General features: G+C 41.6%; 1 protein-coding gene across 1 annotated transcript; it reads right to left on the minus strand.

The window, feature by feature from the left end:
* Positions 1-1,662: 1,662 nt before the first annotated feature.
* Positions 1,663-22,630, minus strand: LOC306936779 (inactive dipeptidyl peptidase 10). The gene is made up of 25 exons (XM_079520395.1): positions 22,556-22,630; positions 21,685-21,799; positions 21,256-21,351; positions 19,924-20,018; positions 18,458-18,529; positions 14,468-14,520; positions 13,713-13,794; positions 12,983-13,103; positions 12,674-12,828; positions 12,498-12,595; positions 12,265-12,388; positions 11,313-11,354; positions 11,091-11,195; positions 10,410-10,501; positions 9,523-9,570; positions 6,267-6,385; positions 6,058-6,105; positions 5,263-5,361; positions 4,007-4,073; positions 3,512-3,706; positions 3,355-3,409; positions 3,124-3,223; positions 2,736-2,794; positions 2,510-2,582; positions 1,663-2,383 (listed from the first exon to the last, which is right to left on the minus strand). Exons 1-25 carry the CDS (start codon positions 22,598-22,600, stop codon positions 2,166-2,168), a joined length of 2,376 nt encoding a protein of 791 aa, XP_079376521.1. The 5' UTR covers positions 22,601-22,630; the 3' UTR covers positions 1,663-2,165.
* Between the last annotated feature and the right edge of the window lie 6 nt (positions 22,631-22,636).

Here is a 22,636-nt window from a genome sequence, read left to right on the forward strand (position 1 = left end):
CCTCAAACCCTTAGATCTCCATATATGGAGCTGACCTGTTCTGACATTCCATATGTTGATCCTCCCCAGAGTCCCCACCCGTTCTTCCTGTTATGACATTCCTTATGTTGATCTGACCTCATCAAACCCTGTACACACAAGACACGTACTCCATAGGGGCGCCTGCTGGCCAAGTGTTCCAGGCGCATGCCACTGTGGTGGCAAAATTCATATAACTATGGTATTGATTAATTGAATGTAGCCTACTAGTAGATGGGAAATTGTAACCCTCTGATTACCACCTGTTCTTCTCTGACAAACTCATTATAGACTGCCGACTCATGCAAACCGACTCACCAAATCTATTTACAAATAGCTTAAACTAGACTGCACCTAAACAAGACCCATGTCCATGTAAGGAGAAAGCCTAGTCACCATCTGTTGTTACCGTTCTGGACATTGCCTGTCAATATAAGTGTGTGTGGGACATTGATGGGGAGGCTGGGAGGCAGGGATGCTGCTACTCTGTTGTACTGAGAACTACAATAAAAGAATGAAGTTTGAATCCTGACCATGGAGTCCTGCAATTTCCTGATTTGTTTACTTACTTATAGTATCATCAAAAACTTCCATAACACCACATATAGGCTTTGGCCTGACAGCGTGTCGCGTGTTCGAGTCCCATTCATGGCGACCTTTTCTGCATGTCTCTCCCCTTCTCTCTCTCCCCCTTTTCTGTCCATCTTCACTTGAATAAAGGCAGAAAAGTAAAAAATAAAATAACATATATGGCCACTGGCCAGTACAGAATTCATTTAATTCCATATGTTGATCTGGCCCCCCATGCCAAAGTGCCAGCGCTCGCCCAGCAGTCTGCTGCGGATGGCGAAGTTGCTTCTCGCCCTCAGGGTGTCTTACTGGTACTATTGTGTGTGTGTGTGTGTGTGTGTGTGTGTATGCAGTACCGGTCAGCTGTTACCAGCTACTGGACCATAATTAGCTGTAAAATATATAGAGTAGCCTATCATTTAACTCAATTGAACCCTTCTTTTTTGCAGTAGAACAAGAACTTCATTATTGAGAAGGAAGGTTCAATTCAATTTCAAAACAACTACATGCAGTTTGTTTGATAGACTTCTCCGAATACCAAACGAGTCACCCATTTACTAGTCTTGCGTATAGCTACTAGCCAGACAATACTAATTAATTACTTACTGATATATTACTGGTATTCCTAAAGTAACCTAAGTAAAGTATGCTTAAACGTTTAAGCCTAATCTTATTCCTAACTTTAACCTCAGTAAAACGGTGCCAAAAGCTAACCCTATTCTTAAACTTAACCCCAGTAAAACTATGCCTATTAAACCCTAAACTTATTTCTGACCTTATTCTCAGTAAAACAAAATAAAGAATACAAGAACCGCCACAACAAGTGGTCGGCGTGCGGTCGATCAAGATCTCATCCAACAATACAGCATGCTTCTCTCTGAAAGAGTTGCTTTTTTGGGATGCAACATACAGTAGCAGCCAACTTATTGTTTCAGAGAAATAATCACATATTTTCTATTGTTTCCCTCCCGTCACTAAAATTATAGAAACACCACAATTTATAGATAGTCACATGGTGGATTATTTGAGTTGTTTTAAAACTTTTAATGATTTTTTTACATCACAACTGGTGCAGTGAATAGCATAATCATTCTTTATCACATTCATATGAAACTAACATAACAAAACTTGTGGGAAAAGTCCATGTGGTGTATTTGGCACATTGAGGATGAACAGTATGCATGACATACAGTAACAGCATTTAGGCAGAGTTTTCACATTAACCCTCGCTGGGCGGAATGAGGAGCTGCAAAACACAGAAGGACGCATTGTAAACCACGCCACATCATGCAGCCATTACGACATGCATGTTTTCGACTAGTTTGTAAACTTTGGGTAGAATCAGTAGCCTACCTGCTCACACCATCTCTTGTGACTCATGTAAACAAACAGGGTCTTAAACATATAACAGCACAAATTGTGTCAACAAAAGGTATACGGTTTTTATTGTTGTAGGCGGTGAAGCCGATATGTTTGGTCCCCACTCATGTGCTCTTGTGTCTGGTAGTTCGACCCAAGTTAATGCATAATATGGTACATTGTCCTCAGAGGCTCAGAGTGTTCCTCTCCATAATAACTCAGTCATCCTCTTCCTCTGGCTCTTCTATGGGAGCGAAGAGGAGGCTGTGTCTCAGGCAGGTTTGAAGGTAGTTCACCACTGTTCGCTGGAAGTGTTGGATGCTGCGCGGCTCTCTGAAGTCGTGACCCTCATCTGGATACAACTGCAATGAATAGTTGGCCTCCACCTTCACCAGACGGCTCAGGAGCTCAGCACTGTGCTGGAAGTGTACCCTCGCTGTGTAAAAAGAAAGAAACATACACACACCCACAAACGTTCAATTTGTGGGTGTCGTTCAATCCAAAAAATCCACACCATAGCCAATTCTCATTGAAATCTATTGCATACTAGCTGACTTCTCACCATCTGCAGTTCCATGAAGAATAAGGAAATTTTCATCTTTCAGCTTGTTAACCTCATCCAGCAAAGATGCAGACTAAAAAGGCAATGCAAGAAGAAGTGCAAGTAAATAAAGTATCCAACCCATACAAATCTCAGCAACTGACCAAAAACACTGGTCCTGGTCTCCAACATGAAATAAAGTGAACATTTTTCACTTATGTCTAGAGCTTTACTTTTAGACACTCACAGAGTAAATGTGTTCCTCCTTGGCTGGAAGGCCCAGGTACCTCTCTGAGAAGGCAGCACCTGAAAGAGGCAGAATGTTTTTATGTTATTTGTTGGTGGCTGAAAATACAAAGGATCTTACACAACAATACAAGACTTTTGATGAATATGACTTTATTGTTGATGGTGTGAAACTTTACTGAGTAGTAAAACTCTAAATGCACCTTTATGCCTTTTATTGCCATATTTTATTCCATCTATTCTTTATATGCCTTTCTATGTTAAATTACCTTTGTGTATGAAATATGGGCTATAAAAATAAAGTTGCCTTGCCTTGCCCTTGACCATAACTACTGTACCATAGATCCATCCCACGTGCTTACTGAATGAATTGCATAATTTCAACTCACTGTACAATCTGAAGTCAGTTATGGGTGTCACAGCAGCTGTACATTGAAATACTTTGTCTGTTGCTGCCAACATCTTGAGGGCTAAATAACCCCCAAATGCCTGTAAAGAAAGTCATCAAACTCATGAAAACACAAAACTAATCAATTTTATCCATGTAATATCTTTGAATAGCTTTCCCGGTCTTAATGGGTTAAGATAAGTAGAATCTCCCAATTTAAACACAGACCGACCTTGCCATACAGGGCCATGCGACGATCATCAATGTAAGGCAGTTGCATCAACCATCTGTGGAAACAGGTCAAACAAAAGCTGTCAGTTCATCTACACGCTGAAAATATCCAGGGATAAATCAATGACATAGCATGGACACATTAGCAGGTCACTGACTCCACTACTCCTAGTTGATCTTTGACTCTAAGTGAGCCAAGCTTGCGTGGATCCACAGTGGAGGTCTTCTGTCCACGGCCAACCCCACTCCGCCCATCCACCCAGGCCAAGGCCATATTATGTGTGCTGGAGAGGACCTGAGGCCAGCCCAGGGCGAATTCCTCCGTCACTGCTTGACTGCCAGGCACTCCATCTCTGTATGGCAACGGAAGGATCATGCCATTTACTCACATCTGATTTCACACTTGTACGTTGCTCTGGATAAGATAAGTCTGCTAAATGCTTAAATTGTAAGCAGGATGAGCTGGTATGGTAACAGGTATGAGGCTTGGGTGAGAATGCAAATGAGAAAATGTCACACTCAACCACCTAGAGCTTTTCTGCCAGCTTGTCACAGTCAATAGCATTTATTTAGGTCATATATAAAAGATAATTTACAATGTATCTAAATTCAATTGAACTGTAATGTTCCTAACTTCCTACTGTCATACTTACACAATGATGAGAAGAGGGTGCAGGGTGGCCTCATAGCCCTGAGGCAGAGATAGCTTCAGGTGCAGGTCTAATGAGTGTAAAACAAGATAGATCACTATTCACTGTGACTGTCTACACTCTACAACATCTCCAGAGTACACACTGGACCAGTAAATTAGATCCCTTGAGGCTGATACTGTATGTCCGTATGTGGTCAGACCCTCTATCTACAACAATAGGTCATGAGATATAGTGGGCACACAAAACATGTCTGTCCAAAACAGTTTACCAGAGAAATGTCTAGGCAAGTCGCTATTGACTAGCTGGACTGTAACAGAAGTCCATGGTAGGTCCATAGACTGGTATCACCTTGTTTAGCACATTGTTTAGCCATTCTCGTGCTCCTCCAAAATTACTCCTCGGCCAGAGGTGTCATAGTTTTATTAATATTATTTTTGTATATGTATGTTTATGAATCATACAAGTTTATTCAAGTACTTCTTGGAATACTTTGTTTAGTATGGCCATATTTTAACTCGTATAGCAACTGGCAAGACTATCAATTCAGCTTTCATATGGGGAAGGAGGTCTGTCACACTTTTTTTTGTTTGTCTTAGGGGGGGATTCCTTAGCCACTTTTGCCCCAGATGGTAGACATCTGACTAATGTAAGACTAAGGATAATGTGAATTGATACACAATGGAGATACTTTTTTTTTGAGTGGTGTAAACCACTCCAACAACTGGCTTTGTTAGTTTACGTGTCCACGTGTCCACGTGTTTGTTCGTACCAAAAAAATGAGCATGGTTGCTATGGTCACTCAGTTCACATGGGTGTGATTACGTCAGACATTACGTCAGACCACAGCTGATCAGGCTATATAACACCTTACACCACTCAGTTCACACGGGTGTGATTTTCTTTTTAATACTACTGATGGAATATGTAATGCTGGCTCCTAGTGAGGGCATGACTTAGAATCTCACTCACAAGGAGATACCAAATAAAGCAATTGATGCTTTGATTGGCTCTCTGCTGTATTTGTCCCTTGCAGTCTGAAATAGAGAGATACTGTATGTGCAGCCAGTGCCTCTCTGTCACGGCTGGATACAGTGTACACTGCAGTCAGTAAGCTTGGGGAAGGTATTGATCATTCTGGGAGAATGCATTGTGATTGTGTTTTTTGTGACCAATAGATCATAAGTAAATGTTTTTGTTCAATAAGCACCCTGGTCAGATGACGCTAATGAATACAAAACCAGGCTTCTCTACTGTACCATGGTTATCTGCTGATAGGGTACGGAACAATGTCTCCGGGAGTCTCTTATCCTGCAGTGCTTCAGAAAGGGGGCTGTTGTCCTCCAGAACAATGTATCCTTGAAGAAACAAAATGATGTACAGTATGCTATGCTATGTTACGGTGAAATACTATAGTGTCAGGTAATTGTGCATATAAAGATAGGGATGTATGGTACTATCTTTCATCCTGAACATCAGGTTAGTCTATCTATCAGATAGTAGTATTCCGGCAGCCAACAGGCTTCTTTTGTTTAAAGTGCAAAATGTGTTGGCCTAAAATATTGTCTATATACATACATTCATGAATCCACTTGCTGACTGTCTGTCAGCAAAGACCATTTATATAAAATTTATATATATTTATATAAACCCATATAAAAAAATGCTCAATATATATACTGACAGCCGGTCAGCAAGTGGATTCATGAATGTATATAGACAATATTTTAGGCCAATAAAAAATACTATATACCAAATTTCCCACTCCACAACCCCGACTGCCAGACTAAAGCGCTGGAAAACCCTAATCAGTCCAAGACTGCTCTAACTGGGAGCTAAAGACAGAGGGCAGTGTTCTCAAGCAAACAGTACTAGTGTACTGTAGAGTCATCAAAATGCAGAGCTACTGTCTGGTCCATACAGATAATTGTTTGCCTGGGTATGCCACCCTCTACAGGCTGTTTGTAAAATGTCTAATGGGCATGAGTTGAGTGTATTGCTGCTAGCTGCTGGATGATTACACCATTAGTCTGACAAGCAGATGTGATACTCACTGTAGGGGTCCTTTGTAATGTGAACAGTCACTTTAGGGATTCCTGGACCTGGGGGAATTGTTCAAAAGACAGTTATAAATCTGAATTGAGATGAAAGAGTATTAATTACCTAAACAGCATGGATCTTGAATGTTTTTGTGTTGGGGCATGCTTCAGTGCTCATGCATGCAAGTGTGTGTGTGTACGGTATGTCAGTGTGGAATGTTTACCTAGGCAATAAAGAGTGAAATGAGTCTGATTGGGACTGAAATCAACTTTGAAAAAGCTACATCCATCGATGAGGTCACAGGAGATGCACTGGCGCTCAAAGATTCCATCCAGGTCCACGCTGAGAGATAAGAGTAGTGTAGTGTTAATATTGCTTACACTTTAGAGAATGTGAGAGACTGGAACTATTTAATGTGCTCCAGGATGCAGCCAATTGATTGCCTACATATTAAGCAATGTATCTGTGTCCCGAGACAAACAATTCAGTCGATCGACCTCCCATGAACAAACAGGATCAATAAGGGTGGATATCAAAGCTATGTAGCACTGTTAGGCTCAGTCCAGTGTGTAAATGTCTGCTAATAATAGCAGACACAGCTGAATTCAACTGGTTTGCCTCCTCTATAGTATTAAGTAAGGGATGTCCTCAAGCCCCACTCTATGTAATAAAAAAACAATATAATACTATTATAGAAGCGTGAGGCCACCCCAAAAACTGTTTCACTTGTAGCACTGTTAGGCTCAGTCCAGTGTGTAAATGTCTGCTAAGTGCTAATAATTTGTAAACCTGATGTACTTCCACTTCGGTTCTTTGTACCTTCTCCCAGAGGGCAGAATTACAAACTCTCCATTTAAAACATGGGTAACATCACTGACAATTCTTTGAGCCTGTTTTAATGTAGCCTGCTCATAAATAGACAGCAGAAAGGAGAGTTGTCTTACCCCTATGATCTTCCCTGCAGTTTGCACCAATCTGCAGTTGCACCGAACCAAACTGTGATACCAAATCTGACCAGGCTTTCCAAGACTGCTCGATAGAACACTAACATACATTTTTGGTCAAAACCATGAACCCTGAGATGTCGGAGGAAGTGCAGTCTTTGCTGTAGTTTACTACAGAGACTGTCTACATGTGTGTTCCAAGTTAGTGAGTTGTCAATCCAGATGCCCAAGTATTTGTATGAGGAGACCTGTGAGATGGTTGAGTCATGAATGACCACAGGCCTGTGATCATCACCAATACTCTTGGGGTCAAACACCATCTCCTTTGTCTTCTTAACATTAAGAACAAGGTGGTTGTCATCACACCACTTTACAAAGCTCTGTACCTCTAAAAAGTAGCCATTCACACTGAACCCTTTGTGTACGTAAGAGGATGGACATTAAGGTCCCTCAACCGCTTAATTAAGAGATGCGGCTGTATTGTATTAAATGCTGAGCTGAAATCTACAAGAAGAAGGCGTGCATAATCTTTGTTATTGTCCAAGTGTTTCAAAAGAAAATAGTCCAAGGCCAAAACTGCATCCTCTATACCCCTGTCACTACTCACTCCTATATGCAAACTGAAAATCATCCAATGAACAGCCAACCGCCGCCTTCAAAACACTTCATAATTACTGAAGTCAGAGCGACTGGACGGTAATCATTATTTTCTTTGCAGCATGCCTTTTTATTTAGATTATAAGAGTCTTTCCAGGTGGACGGAACAGGACATGAGTCCAGTGACTTTTGGTAGATGGGACACAGGGACACCAAGCCTCTGCTAGCTCCTGACTGCATGAATGCAGCAGCTGGCCACATATCCCGCCTGGACCTGAAGCATTATTATTAAGTAAGGGATGTCCTCAAGCCCCAATCTATGTAATACAAAAACAATATAATACCCATAGGATAGAAGCATGAGGCCATGAGCACATTTATCATAGGTGGCAGACAGTAACTTTCGTCTCAGTGACTCATGCCTCAACAGCACAAAGGTTTCCAGTCTCTCTAGTAAATGCATTACTGTAACTGGGCTGTGTGCCTGGAGCACACTGGCAAGGATGGAAAGGCTTCATCTGCTGCACAATAGATTTTACCTCACAACTCAAGTTATCTTTAAACTTTGTAGTGGTAGTAGCTGTTCAGTGACTTCAGTCATTCTCAGAGAATTCTTGTTATCGCACACGAGAATGATTATTGTGTGCCAACTGATTGTTAATTGAAAAATGTGACATAAGGGACAATTCATTCATATAAAATTCATATAAATATTTTATTTAAAAACTATTTCTATTTCTTATATTTAATAGATATATTTTTTTTAATCAATGGACATAATTAAATAATTTACCAATGTCATAACTATCCCAATCTAGTCCTTAATCCATCCTCAGATTCCTCACCCAGCTATCCCCAACCCAAACCAATGAGCTACTAACTGTCCCGAAAACATACCCAACCATTCTCAAGACCATTCTCAACCATTGAAAATGTATTCCCAGACCATTATCAGCCTTTTTTAAAACATCCACAAACTATTGTGAAATGTCCCACACCACAAATCATCCCTAAACAGTCTAAACTATTCTAAACCAAACTATTCCAAAACATTCACAAACTAGAAAAAGTGCCCTTCTGGGCACAGGTCTCCACCAGGAGGATAGGACTGTGTGAGATGTTTGGCAAAATGTTTAGGAGTAATATAAACATGTTTGTTTTTTGCAACAGTTTTCTTCATTTTGTTGAGGAACACAAATCAACCTGTTGGTGGCGCTATAACAGGCCAATGTGAAAAGGGTGGGATATATTCCTCAGCCTAGTAAGACAATGTGTGAAAGATTTCACATAAATTGCATGCTGCGTTCATGATTTGAGGCTTTTGTTCAAAACGGGGGAATCTTGCAAACTGTGAAAGCCAATTATAGCCAATTATGATGGAATATGAAATATCGGACAGATCCGACTTGAGCACATGACCATAGAGATACTGTGTAACGATTTGTGAGATTTTTGGACAGAATCTGGAGGAGTAATATAAAAAAATGTGTTTTACAAAAGTCGGCCTCCTGGTGGCGCTATAAAAGGCAGATGCGGAAAATGCAGGTCAAAGGTTTGTCCATGGCCTCTAGGGAGAGTGCATGCAACGTTTCACGCAGATCGGTGCAGTTTTAGGTAAAAAATGTGAAAAGCTGCCTCATGGTGGCGCTATAACAGGCCGTTCTGAAAAATGTGGGGCAGAGGTTCATCGTTGGCATCCAGGGAGTGTGTGTGCAAAGTTTGGCATCGACCGGGTTAACGGTGCCGGAGATTAGCTGGTAACGGGCGGACGGAAGGACGGACGGACGGACGGACACACACACACACACACGGACGGAGTGCAAAACATACTCTCTCCCCATGCCTTCGGCCTGGTGGAGACAATTATCCCAAACCACCCACAGCCTTCCCCAATCTGTCCGCTAAATTATTCCCAGTGTTCTCCAAATCACCCCTTACCTGTAAAGATGTCTGCTTTGCCTGGATTCTTCTGTGCTCAAGAAATAGCTGCATAAAAGGGTGGAAGGCCAGTTATTAAACACAAGTCCAAATACTACACAATACTACATGTTTGATCCATAATAATTTCTCCATCAAAAGAAAATAATTTCTCCATAAACAATTACATCAAATGATTAATACAATTACATTTGATCATTAGGAAGTGTCCATGATAGTGAATTTTTGAATATGACCAGTAGATTTTAGTACGTCATCATTGCGGTATGAAATTTGGAAGCAGGGCATTGAGTGTGCGTGCGTGCGTGCGCGAGAGAGAGAGAGAGAGAGAGAGAGAGAGAGAGAGAGAGAGCGAGCTTGGAGGCAAAGAGCAATGCCACCAAATGGGCTTTGGAACTGCAACCATCTCTGAACATGTGGTGCTCATGCCTCAAGCTGGGTGAAGGCGGAATTGGCAATTCTCTATGCTGGCTAAGACTAACTAATCCTAGTGTGTGTCATTTCCACTGCTTTACCCCAGAGGAAAGAAGACAAGACCTTTCATATTATTCTTTTCATAAAGATCAACGAATAGAAGTTAAAATGGTTTTCTTGAGACTGAAGTCACTGAACGTTTTTGTGAGGTGTATAACCTTGTTTAAATGAAATATTGTTTTGAAATAGATACTTCCTCCAACAATGACATTTAAAACTGCAATGCAAAAGCTGCCATTTGCTGAATTTACATTTAGACAAATACCAAGACCATTTTCAGCAATGTGTTTGAATGTTCTATTGCTATTCACTCCTGCACTTGTACATTCACTGGAAAGAGCTACATGCTGATAAAGTTCAATTCTGCACAGCTCCAAACAGAGAGTATGACGACTATGACGGCTCTCACATACATCTTCCCAGCATCCACGTCTAGGGCACAGAGCAAGGTGACATCCCAGTTTCCAGATGTCAAGAAGCGAGGAGGGGCAGAGGGGGTGGCAGGCTGTGTTATGTAGAAGTAGAGAAACAGAGACGAGGAGGAATATAGAAACAGCCTAGTATGAAAAATAGAAATGCAGGCGGAAAATACGCCAGGTGTATCTGAGATGAAGTAAAGAAATATGTAGACATTGGATTGCCACGGAGAGAGTACAGAGAGAGAGAGATGTCATGTCCCAAATAAAGTATGCTGTACATTTTACTTTGGTTTTTACTTTATTTATTGATTTATTTCCGGGACAATGCATATTAATGAATATTTCAATCAATACACATGATTTCATGTAAATATGCTGGATTTTGCTATAAGCTAATTTCCATCCGTAGTCCCACATATAAATACACCACAGTGACAAATAGACAAAACAACATAAAATATATTGTTCAGCGAGTGATCATAATAATGAGAGGCCAAAATAAGAATTTGCTCTCATAATGAGTGCCGAGAGTATGAATAAAGTAAACTTTGGGCTCTGTATTGTTAAGATTTGTAATCACTAGATATTTTATGTGACCCTATTGAAAGGTTAACAAGCAATTTAGTAATAAACCATTCATGGGTGACGTAAAAGTTAATTGCCCTAACAACTGACCTGTACTGGGAGGCTGGCAATGTGATGGAACTCTCCGCGGGCACCCTGTTTTGCTGGCAGAATCATATAAAACACAGAGCCATCAGCTGAAAACAATGGCACCTCCTGTTGGGACAAAGAGACACATCACATCACATCAACACTAATCCAGGAGAAATATGCCATCTTGGGAGTCGGCCAGGGGCAGTAAATAGGTTTCTGTAGCCATGAGTAAACACCTACCTGCCGTTGGTTTTGCATTAGATCCATGGCCATCTTGTGTTTCTGGAATGTAAATAATACATTATAGGGAAATGTATTGTTTTATCATTTATAAAATACATTTTAAAAGCATTTTAAGAATAATGCCATATAAATAATGTTTATTGTTGCTGTCGGGTAGAAACCTTTTTTATGGGTGCTAGCCCCTCCTATATACAGGTTTAATGTTTGCTTTTAGTTCAATGTTTGTTTTAAAAACACCATTGACAATGAAGAGAAATTAATTTAGTTTTAGTGGTTTAGTTTGTTTTGTCCCTAACACAAACATTAAATCCCATTAACAATAAAGACAATTTGTCTTTATTGTTAATGGGATTTAATGTTTGTGTTTGTTTTGACACCGTTTGTTTTTATCATTACATCACCTAATCATAGCAACATGAGTTAGACTTTAATGTATTAGTGCCCCTCACTTCATATGAGTGTGCTTTTTTTAATGTAAACTAATGCCCTACTTACATGACATACTAGTGTCACATAAAAGTAGAAAAAACATCTGTGCGCTTTGAGCTTGTAGATCGGCTATTTTTTGCTATTTCTGAATTTGAATCCTGAAATGTAATCGTTTTGGACAGATTTTGGACAAGCTTCCATCCGACAGCAACGATATATGTATTGTTATTATTCATATATAGTGAATATGTCATAAATATGTAGTTTCTAACTGGTAATCTGTATTGAACCAGGACTGCAGGAGGCTAAAAGAAACAGGAATACTGCAGAACACCACTATAAATTCCTCACATACAACTATTGACCTTAAATATTAATATTGCATGGCGAGGTGTGGGAGCTTAAGGAAATCAATCCTAGCTCAGTGTGCCCGATTTGGAACATTCTATTAAATCCACCTACTCTATGGCAATGGGGGACCCATTGGATTACTGAGGTGGAATGACTCATGACCTCTCACCTCTGAGCATGCCCCAGTGGTTGCCTCACACACGCAGAGCACTGATTGGTTCTGGGCGCGATTCAGCCAGCGAACTGCAAGACGGGTGCTACTGATCCAAGTCACCATGGAGATATAGTTGTCTCTAAAGGCATATACCAGAAAGACAGGATGTTTCACACAACATCTCTGACTGTAGCATTTTCTATGTTTTGTTTCTACTATTTTTTGGGGGGTTCTCCTTGAGGCAGTACCTGGCCCTGAGGGAGTCTGGAGGAATCATCTCTAGAGTGTGTGCCGGGCCATACAGATTCACAACAAACAGACTGACTGAAGGGACACTGGAGCCCGCCTAAGAAAAAGAGAATAAAAATGAATTCATGCATTCACCGTCAAAGATTTGACAAATCAGTATGTAAACAGGTGTCACCTTGGGGTAAGGAAAGACCATATTGGAGGGATAGAGACCGCCTAAGAAATGAGGTATCTCCATCATGGGAGTGGCAGTATTGTTGATAGTGAGGTATGCCAGCCGGGCTCCATCAATAGACCACCAATGGGCAGCATAGGACAGGAGAACTTCCTCTGTTGGAAAAGTCACCAGCATCTCTGAATTATTCATTTGCAAACACATACATCTACCAGTAGCTTTTAAACAGACTTGTTGTCATCATTCCTTTCCCCAAACAAAAATGAATGTGATTTAAATAGCTTCTGGTGATGTGATGCCACTTCCTACCCTCATAGGTCCAATCTGAGAGCCCGTTGACCACCTGTGGCTCCTGGCCTGTCGAGGTGAGACGCACAGGTTCGCTAGTCACATCTGACTGGTAGTAGATATCCCCTTCAAAGATGAAAGCCTGGCATGACAGCGACACAGAGGGACAGCGCTAAATCCGTTATCAAAGACATAACAGCTGCAGGCTTCAGTGTTGGCTGCCTCAATCATGTATCAAGCTCTGTCCAAGAGTCATTGGCCGGCACAGAGGAGTCAGTGAAGCATTGATATGCCATGGATTTATAATAATACTACTAGTATTATGAAAATTGCCACTACAGAGCAAAATTCTCAATGTTATTTTATCCCTTTGTAAGAGAGTGTTAAAATGTAAATGATTGAATCCTTACCGGTCCATGAGTTAAATTAACATTGATGTACACAAGATTAAACGTGGAATAACAGGTTCCTTCCACGCACTACGTTCTACCAGGGAAACTCCCAGGTAGGTGATAAGAACTGGCCTGCTCACTCCTCATGCATTGAAGGAAGCATGAACTCAGTTCGGGGCTCTACCAGGTTGGCAGAGGGAGAGTAGTGCCCATGATTACAGTTTAGGCAATTGGCACTGAGTGAACAATTGGCTACAAAATCGTGGGTTAGGAGAAAAAATATCAAATATAAAAAGAGTAACATTTATATTGTCTTGTTTAATAAAAAAAAAACATTAATAATGGAGAGCCAGTCTTACCAGCTGGTTTTCCTGAGGTCCCCATGCTGCATACTGGAGCATTGCCTTCTCTCGCTCTGGTGGGTTAAGCTCCAGAAGTTCCCTGGAAACATATACAAAGAATCCGACATAAACCCTTCATTAGAGAAGAACAGCACTATTTAAACCCCACTGGTAGATCAAGAGATAGAGGACCTCCGAGATCTGTCCATGCTTGATCTTTGTTTGAAAGAGAGATTTTGAGGGGAGAAATAAAAAATAGAATGGACCAAGATGCAAGAGTGCAAAAAAAGAGAGACTGGCACTGGTTCATGCAATGGTGACACATTTGTCCTTACATATTTCTAGCCTCACTTAGAGCTTCCGTAGGGCAAGCAAATGTTTTTCTACAAGACATTAATTCTCAGGCAATTCATAGTGCAGGTTCCCCTGAAATCACTTCAAAGAGAGGCTTTGGCTTTCCTAAGAGATTTTTTTTCCTATTTATCCACAGCTACATCCACCACTGAGTGTCTCACTGTGATGATGCTGGCAATGAATCGCAGGCAGAGCACATCATAGAGGTACAGTACATTACAAACCTCCAGGCTGGCTACAGTATGGCACTCAGAGAGAAGAATGACAAAGTGGAATGCATGTTTGACAGAAACACAATGTTCTCATTCGATGAGGCACGCTTGGAGGAGTTTTGGTCGGTCCGCGGGCCTGCTTGCATTAATTGGCAGGTAGATCATGCCCGGTGCAGCCCATGCATTGGCATTCATGGTTCTACCTACCCATTAGCCACATTGTAGATAGCATAGGAGGCTGTGAAGGACTGAGAGAATACCTGAAAAGAGGTAGAGGACATGATGCACATAGGGGTGCCACACTTAACCACTTTCCACCTGGTGCGCCTATTTTGGGCATGTCATTATAGGCGAAAATGTAGAGAAATTTTCTAAGAAATTCAAAATAATAGTGAAAATAGCACATCAACAAGCACATCAACGTTTTGTGAGATTGGGTGAGAGATTGGCTATGTCCAATATTTTTGCACGACACCATCATAAGACAAAATATAAAATAAGGCTTAAGTGGTTAAGTGAGAACACGCTCAGTCAAACATTGCAGTAAGTTCACATGCATGCACGCACTTGCTCACATAGAGACGTGCCTATGTAGTATGTACACAGACAAACAGGCACTCAGCACAGTCGCAAATGAGGCAAAAGTAACAAACCAAGCAAGGATTGCACTTAACCCGCTCGTATTATGGGTCATTAAACCCAGGCCAGCCACTTCATCCATTATATTTGATATCATCTATACCGTTTCATCTGTCAAATCATTTCTGTTATCAGGTCTGATTAATACATTTTATACAGAGTAAGTAAGGCTAACACGCAAGTGATGTAATGTGTAGGTAATGTGAAGGAGAGGATGGGGACAAGGATATGCATTCTTATTAAATGATATAATTATAGCTAATATCTTTCTCAATGAGAGCAATCCATTGTGGCAGCTCATCTCTGGCATAGGCAATCGTAGCTCACTGAATGATTAAATTAACATGTTGGAGAAGAGTTGATACGATAATCACTGTGCGTGTGCGTGCACACACACGTGAGTGTGTGTCTGTCCATATTAAATGCAATTGATGATCACGATCACCTACTGTAGGTAGGTATAGGTACCTGATGCATTCTAAGGTAATGCACATGCAGTGACCGTTACCTTTTTCAAGCAACCAGTTTACTTTGAAGCATGCTTTTTATCCCCCACTGGCCAGTAAGAACTCTTAGCCTCTAGAAAGCCAGTCCGTAAAGAAATTAAATGTCACATCTTCTATACAGCGTACTTAACAGTGAAATTGGATTTATCTCTGTGCACTTTGTCCCCGACTGTAAAATGCAGGGATTGAGAGAGGCAAAGGCAAAGCTGCAGGGACGTATGAAGAGAACATTGTCACTTTTTAACCAAAATTGAACCCTGATTGCAGAATGTAACTCCTACTGTACACAGCAGGTCACTGGCTCTGAGTATGGAGGGATTGCGGGTTAAAAAGGGGAAATGGCTCTCAGGGGTGCAGCTAACACTCAAACCAAAAAACACAATAGCAATAGTGAGAATAGATAAGACTTGTGTCCTGCATATAAGGATAGAGCGAGTGAGAAAGATACAAATAAAATACAAAACACAGAGATACTGACAGTGAAGTTGAAGGCCAGAGTAATGGAAAGAGACAGTGTATGTGTGCATGCATGTGTTTTTATGTGAAGGAGGTGTCTAGCAGAGGCAAAATAAAATTTAATGTGGCTGCCAAGTACATGTCACAAATCATCCACGGTTGTGCTATAGTGATGGATACACTAGTTCCACAAACCCACGGCCCACCGCCCACCCTCCCTCTAGTGCCCACACACCTCCCTCCTCAATCCATGGTGCCAAGCAGGGGGAGGGTGGTATTTAACACTGAAGAAAACTGCGCATTCACGCGGGATGCAGCGACAATGGATCCGTAAAGAGATTACAACTCCTCATGGTCATACCTATTGCCTGTTATTGTGAGCCACAGGACACACATTGTGGGATAATAGTATTGTTAGTTATCCATCCCATTGTTACTGCCTCACAGCCATTTCTCAACAATTCTACACTGTGCTGCTTCTTGATGCCAGCACCCAACTGTCACTTGCTGCAGTGTGCGTACAGACAGACATATCACTGCTTGGTGTTTCACTTGTCCCTAAACTGCACCGTCTTGGCAGGTAGCTGTCTAACCATGCCACCACAACTTTCCAGTCCCCCCCTCTCCCTCTCTCTCTCTCTCCATCACGCCCACTTGCCTGATTCACAAGAACTTTGAGGGAAGACCTCCTATAAGAATTCTGCCATCACGCGTTCCTATCCGCCTCCATCCCTATACCTCACCTTTTTTTTGGACTGGTGGAAAATCCATTTATTTTCCACCTCTGCCAGACACTAACCCTCCCTAAAGCCTCCAGAGCTAATACAAAATCCAGAGAAGCTTTTAAACTTACTCACAGCTCACTCACCAATTTATCTCCGCTGCGGTACTCACATTTTAGTATCGGCATCATTCTTTTATACCCATTTTGATTGATTTCGATTGGACGGGGTATCTAAGGCCAACTATGGCATACCGCACCCGCCTCAACACACGTTTCTCGACCTACACTCTCCCTTTCTCATTCTCTGCCATTCTCAGCACCGTGCCTCTTCTTTTCCTGATGAAGCTGGCGCTTGCTGCAAACTGCTTCAGTCAGCAGAAAACCCCCAGAGATAGAGGAGGGATAAAATGTGTGGGAGAGAGAGGAAGAATGAGAGAGAGGGAGAGAGGGAGAAAGATAGCACGGGGATGAGACGATGGTGGAATATCCCCACTCCAAAACATGTGCATATACATAAACATACACAGTTGGGACACCAACAGGGAGTTATACATAATACATACATACATAAACATGCAGGTGACGCACGCGCCTGCTGTTGTTGATTAAGAGTCACACTGAGACTGAGCATACAGATCAAGACAGGCTATCCTGCTGATAATGTGGCAAATATGCAAATGAAGAGCCTTAAATCACCCGACAAAACCTACAGATAAAGGGTAAAGATCTGAAACCCATCTCTCCACAAGGCTCAGAGAACGCGATATATGGTGCCAATAATGATATCGGGCTCTAAATAATTCAGTCAGGATGAATCGGCTGTGATCATAATGAAAGCTTTGACACAGCAACAGGCTCATCCACCCCCACACCCAGTGTCTCTGGATATGATGCAGATCATAATTAGAGCTAAAGCACATACTTCAAATGAAAAACAAAATATATATATATACCTGTAACCTATGGACCCAGAGAGTGGATGCTAAACAACATCTGTGCAGTCATTTTGAATAAATAAGAAAACAAATGCTGTAGGCTGCGGGCTACCCCCCCTCATTATTGAAATAGTACCTCTATATTTTGCCCCTTGAGGAAAAGGCAACAGCATGCAGGTATTTACAGAGTGAGGGGTTGGTGCGGGGAAGGCTGTATGGATCTGCAACACAGAGTGGAAATATAATAGTCATTTGTTTGTTTGTTTGTTTTATCTACACCACTGACGTGTGTAAAGGCTTGACTCACACTACCTGCAATCGTGCATTTGACTCTCGTAAGTGCCTCATTAAAATTCCCCAGCGAAACAGCAGGGTGATTTCACTACCGCAGCTCCAACTTTACAGTTCCACTCCATCCCTGCATCGTCACAGCCTGTCCGCACCCCCTATATCAAACTGATCACTCCCGCTTAGTTTTCCTCCACCTCATGCACGCTGTTCCATCAGCCACTTTAAATATTCAATCCACCATATATTTTCCCAGTCATTTGGACGGCCCGTGTTACAGAGTCACGATTGCTGCAGTAGCAGAATATACCACTCACTCTCTCTCTCTCTCTCTGTGTTCCAGTCGCCGTTCTCTGTCGTTTGTTGCAGGTCCCCCTCGTTTAATTCAGAAGGTGTGTGAATCAATTAGAATGCATGTCACTGTTGTCTCTAAGACACCAGTGGCTATAACAAAACATGGTTGGGAGCAGAAACGGACTGCCTTTGAAATTGGAGCGTGATTCATGGTGCCTATGTTCTCTTGAGGATGAAAGCTTGACAGGCCATTTTGGCTTAGTTCAAAGTCGACTTATGGCCAACCTTCCTTTTTACCTGCTTATATGTAGTGGCAGCAAATCTTTTCTGGCCATTACATTCAAGCAAAACTTACCGGTTGGGTGTTATACGCCAGGAGGACAAACCTCTTGTCTGCAGACACGTGGAATTTAGTAGAGGTCAGGTCCTTGTGAAAAACACAGGGGTAAAAAATAATTTACCACTTAAATACTATTATACTTAATTGACCGGAGTCCCCTGGGTCCACTTGGTCCACTCCTTTTCCCCACTACACCAACTCTCTTCACTGAAAATAGCTGCAAGATCAGCTGCAAGTGTTTGTGACATGTACTGTATACAATATGCAAGTATATGCACTTAAATGTTGGTGTTACATTATGACAGTGTTGAAATATTCTATAAGGCAAAAATAGAGTATATTGACAATTTACTAGGAATTGCATCTTCCCTCGGTTACTGAGGTAGAATATGTTGCAGCCAGAGGAAAATAGACTGATGCTGCAGAGATGTTAGACCACTAACAACTCAGGAGACACTAAAGAGGAGAGGCATCTTTCCAACGTGACAACACGCAACCCTGTGCCTAGGCAGTGACCCACATAATTGCCAGTGGCACACAGAGGAAGCATTCAAAATGATGCCCTTGTTTGGAAAATCCCTATGAAGCCACATGTTGGGTGCTCAAAAAGGGAAAAAAGCAGGGCTGATATTGTCACTCAGCTGATGCATGTACTATTTTCTATAATCTGTGAAATGTGTAACACAGTAAACACACTGCCTAAATTCACTCTCCATCTGGAAGCACCTCTCTATCGACCAGTCCATTTGTCCAGCTGTCCACATACATGAGTCAATCAATAATGAGATCTGTTCTTTAACGTCAGAGTGTGTACAGATCTAAAGATAATTTATTACTCATTGATTATTTTGTTGTACAAATGTTGACTGTGTTGTTTGTAAAAAATACCTTATTTTTGAATCAAGAATGAGACAGACGGTGAGCGATAATAAAAAATCACCCCTGTGTGAAGTGAGAGGCGCTCTTATCATCGTACATTATCCATTCATTGTCAATGGAAATTTCATCTTTTTTTCGGCTTTTCTGCCTTTATTGATAGTATCAAGTGAAGACTGACAGGAAAAAGGGAGAGAGAGAAGGGGAGAGACACGCAGCAAAGGTCGTCATGAACGGGCCAATGCCTATATGTGGCATGCGCCTGGACCACTTGGCCAGTGGGCGCCCCAGGAAATGTAATCTTTGTGTAGGACAAAAATAGCCGATTTGCTCGTCTACATATGACGTAAATTCTCCATTCATTGTCAATGGGTCTCGTCTTAGTGTAGGACAAAAATATGTATGATTGTGGCCTTATGCCCCAACCGGGACGAAGAGGATAAGTAAAAGTAAGTAGGAAAGAAATAGCCGATTTGCTCAGACACATATGACATAAATTCTCCATTAATTGTCAATGGCATTTAAAGTTTGTGTTAGGAAAAAAGTCTACACTATAGCTGAATATAGGAGGGGCTAGCGCCTCTCAAAAATAAGGCTTGACTCACCAGGGTGCTGTTGTCTAGCAAAGTGGCTGTGAGGTTGCTGTGCAGGCTGTATGACAGGATGTGTGCCTCTCTGGTGCGCAAAGCCACTTCATTGTCTGCCAGGGACAAGAAAGATCTGTGTTATGGCACTCCTGACATACATCCACAGGGACAACATTAAATTAATACCTCTGCTCATCTGAGGCTTAGTTTCAGGTGAGACCATTACATTTGATTCACACTGACAAGCATGCTGTTGTTTGGGGGGGGGGGGGGGGGGGTGTTGTGTCAATATGTGATACGATCACGTATATCTATTCTAGGTCCGAGCATATGGTAACGCCCCGCCTGCCTGATTGGCCTACCGACACTGCCCGTCTTGCCTGTCCTCCGAGATGCAAGGGTACTTTGTGGTGGGAAATAATATGGCAACACGCGACAGTAACTTGTAACTAATATTGTTTGTGCCGTTTGCTTTGATTGAATAATTGATTAAACACGTATGTACTATGATTTGATTTGACTGTGTTCTAAATTAAAGTGTTATGTTGATCATTTTGAATGCTGCCTCTGTGTGCCACTGGCAATTATGTGGGTCACTGCCTAGGCACAGGGTTGCGTGTTGTCACGTTGGAAAGATGCCTCTCCTCTTTAGTGTCTCCTGAGTTAACATTTGGTCTAACATCTCTGCAGCATTAGTCTTTATATCCCTGGTTGCAAATCTTTGCAACATATTCTACCTCAGTAACCGAGGGAAGATGCAATTCCTAGTAAATTGTCAATATACTCTATTTTTGCCTTATAGAATATTCCAACACTGTCATAATGTAACACCAACATTTAAGTGCATATACTTGCATATTGTATACAGTACATGTCACAAATGTGTATTAATCTAATTATAGTAAACTAATACTATTATACTGAAAAGATAAAGATCAAGGTATTAATCTAATTAGTAAACTAATACTATTATACTAAAAAAGACAAAGATCAAGGGAAAAGAGACCTTTTTACAATACAATAATGTTTCAAGTTTACACATGTATACAAATAAACAGGCCAATGGCATAAACAATATTAGTTTGCCTCTTCTACAAAAATAAAAGTTACTGTCACGCGTGCCAAGCTGTCATTCTCTTGAGTCTTGTATTATATCGTACTTGTATTATTTATTTATTTCCCACCACGGAGTAACCTCGCGCAGCAGACTATCCAGCATGTATCCTCCACCTCGGAGGAAACTCTGGTGCAGCCGGCAGTGTCAGTAAGCCAATCAGAGGCAGGCGGGGCGTTACCATGTCTATGCTCGGACGTAGAAAAGATGTACACGATACGAGCACAGGCTCTTACCATTCAGCCATGTCATGCAGGGGTCATGGACTTTGAAATCCTCACTCTCCAGATCCTCCATGGTGAGCCGGGAACGGAGTAACAGATGAGATTCATCTTTGGTATGGTAAAGAGAAAACAGTCCAGAGGGTTGTTTCACCAGAAAAGATGGACTATTTACATAAAGCCAAAGCATTGCTATTATCAATGTACAGGTTTTTTTTTATTCCTGTCTGGGTTTGTTTTGTCATAATGTTGAATGCTAGTACTGTTAGTACTATATTTGTCATCCAGCTGCATTGTATTTCCTTGAAACCATCTGAGTTTCTTTCCACCAGTATACAAGGTGTCTTCCTGCTAACATCATTCCACACACCTACTTTCCTTTTTTCCCTCGAATTCTTCTATTCTATCCTTTTTACCCACGTGTTTTCAATATTTTCGTCTTACCAGGGGTCAACATGAAGACGGACAGTATGACCAGTGACATGACAGCCAGTATCACTATCATGGCAATCCCTATGCCCTTCCAGTTCCGCGGTGGACCACTTGAACTGCTCATGTCCTGACAAAAAAACAGAACACAAGATTACACACACCTCACCTACACACACCAGGCTCATACATACTCCAGTTTGAGGTGATAAGTTATCACCTCAAAATGGAGTATGAATAGGCCTTAAGTATGTGTGAGAGCGTGAGCACAGCCGAGGGAGAGAACATTAGTGCTGCATCATCTCCACGCTTCAGTTGGGAATCTCCTCTGTGACAGAGGAGACACAGGCGCATCAGTATTGAATCTCCTCTGTGACAGGCGCATCAGTATTGTAAGCCTGAGGGATTGAGGCCAGTTTTCTCTACCACAGAAATTGACTAATTTGCCTATAAAGTCCAGCATATTAAAGTAGAACATTTGTCAATGAGAAGTTCTACCTTTAATTGCACGCTGCATTTTCGTTTCTTTTTTTTCCTGATTCATGCTCCCACAGTTGCCTCATTTCACCTGTTTCATACTGTATACAGTGTAGTGTGGCAGGGAGCTACACAATTACCTTGAAAGGTGTTTAGTTAAAATATATGCCTCTGAGAAAAAGGCTTTGTCAGAGAGTTGTGTGCAACGAGATGCGCTAAACTGATATAGAGTAAGTTCTTGATATTACCGTGAAAATAAGCACAAAAAAGGGAGTGCTGTAAAATATATTATTCTGTATATGTATAGCTTCGGTTTCAGTTAGCAGAGGAGAAAATACAAGATCTCTATATTCCTTTGTATCATCAAAGGGAATAGAGAGTATGAGATTCGACGGACAGCATCACTCACAATTATACATGGTTGTGTCCCAGTCCCGGGCGGCGCTCCTCTCATAATGAGAGGCCGCTACGGCTAGGGCCTCGCGCCCAC

This window comes from Electrona antarctica (assembly GCF_951216825.1).
Source record: "Electrona antarctica genome assembly, chromosome: 2".
NCBI classification, from domain to species: domain Eukaryota; kingdom Metazoa; phylum Chordata; class Actinopteri; order Myctophiformes; family Myctophidae; genus Electrona; species Electrona antarctica.

Bases quoted from the DNA above. Each gene is read 5' to 3' on its own strand.
- LOC306936779 (XM_079520395.1), bottom strand. From the start codon at position 22,600: ATGAGAGGAGCGCCGCCCGGGACTGGGACACAACCATGTATAATT. The intron at 6,106-6,266 runs GTAAACATTCCA...CAATTCCCCCAG, and splicing joins TTTCACTCTTTATTGCCTAG to GTCCAGGAATCCCTAAAGTG. The intron at 2,795-3,123 runs GTGAGTTGAAAT...TGCCTCTTTCAG, and splicing joins AACTGACTTCAGATTGTACA to GTGCTGCCTTCTCAGAGAGG.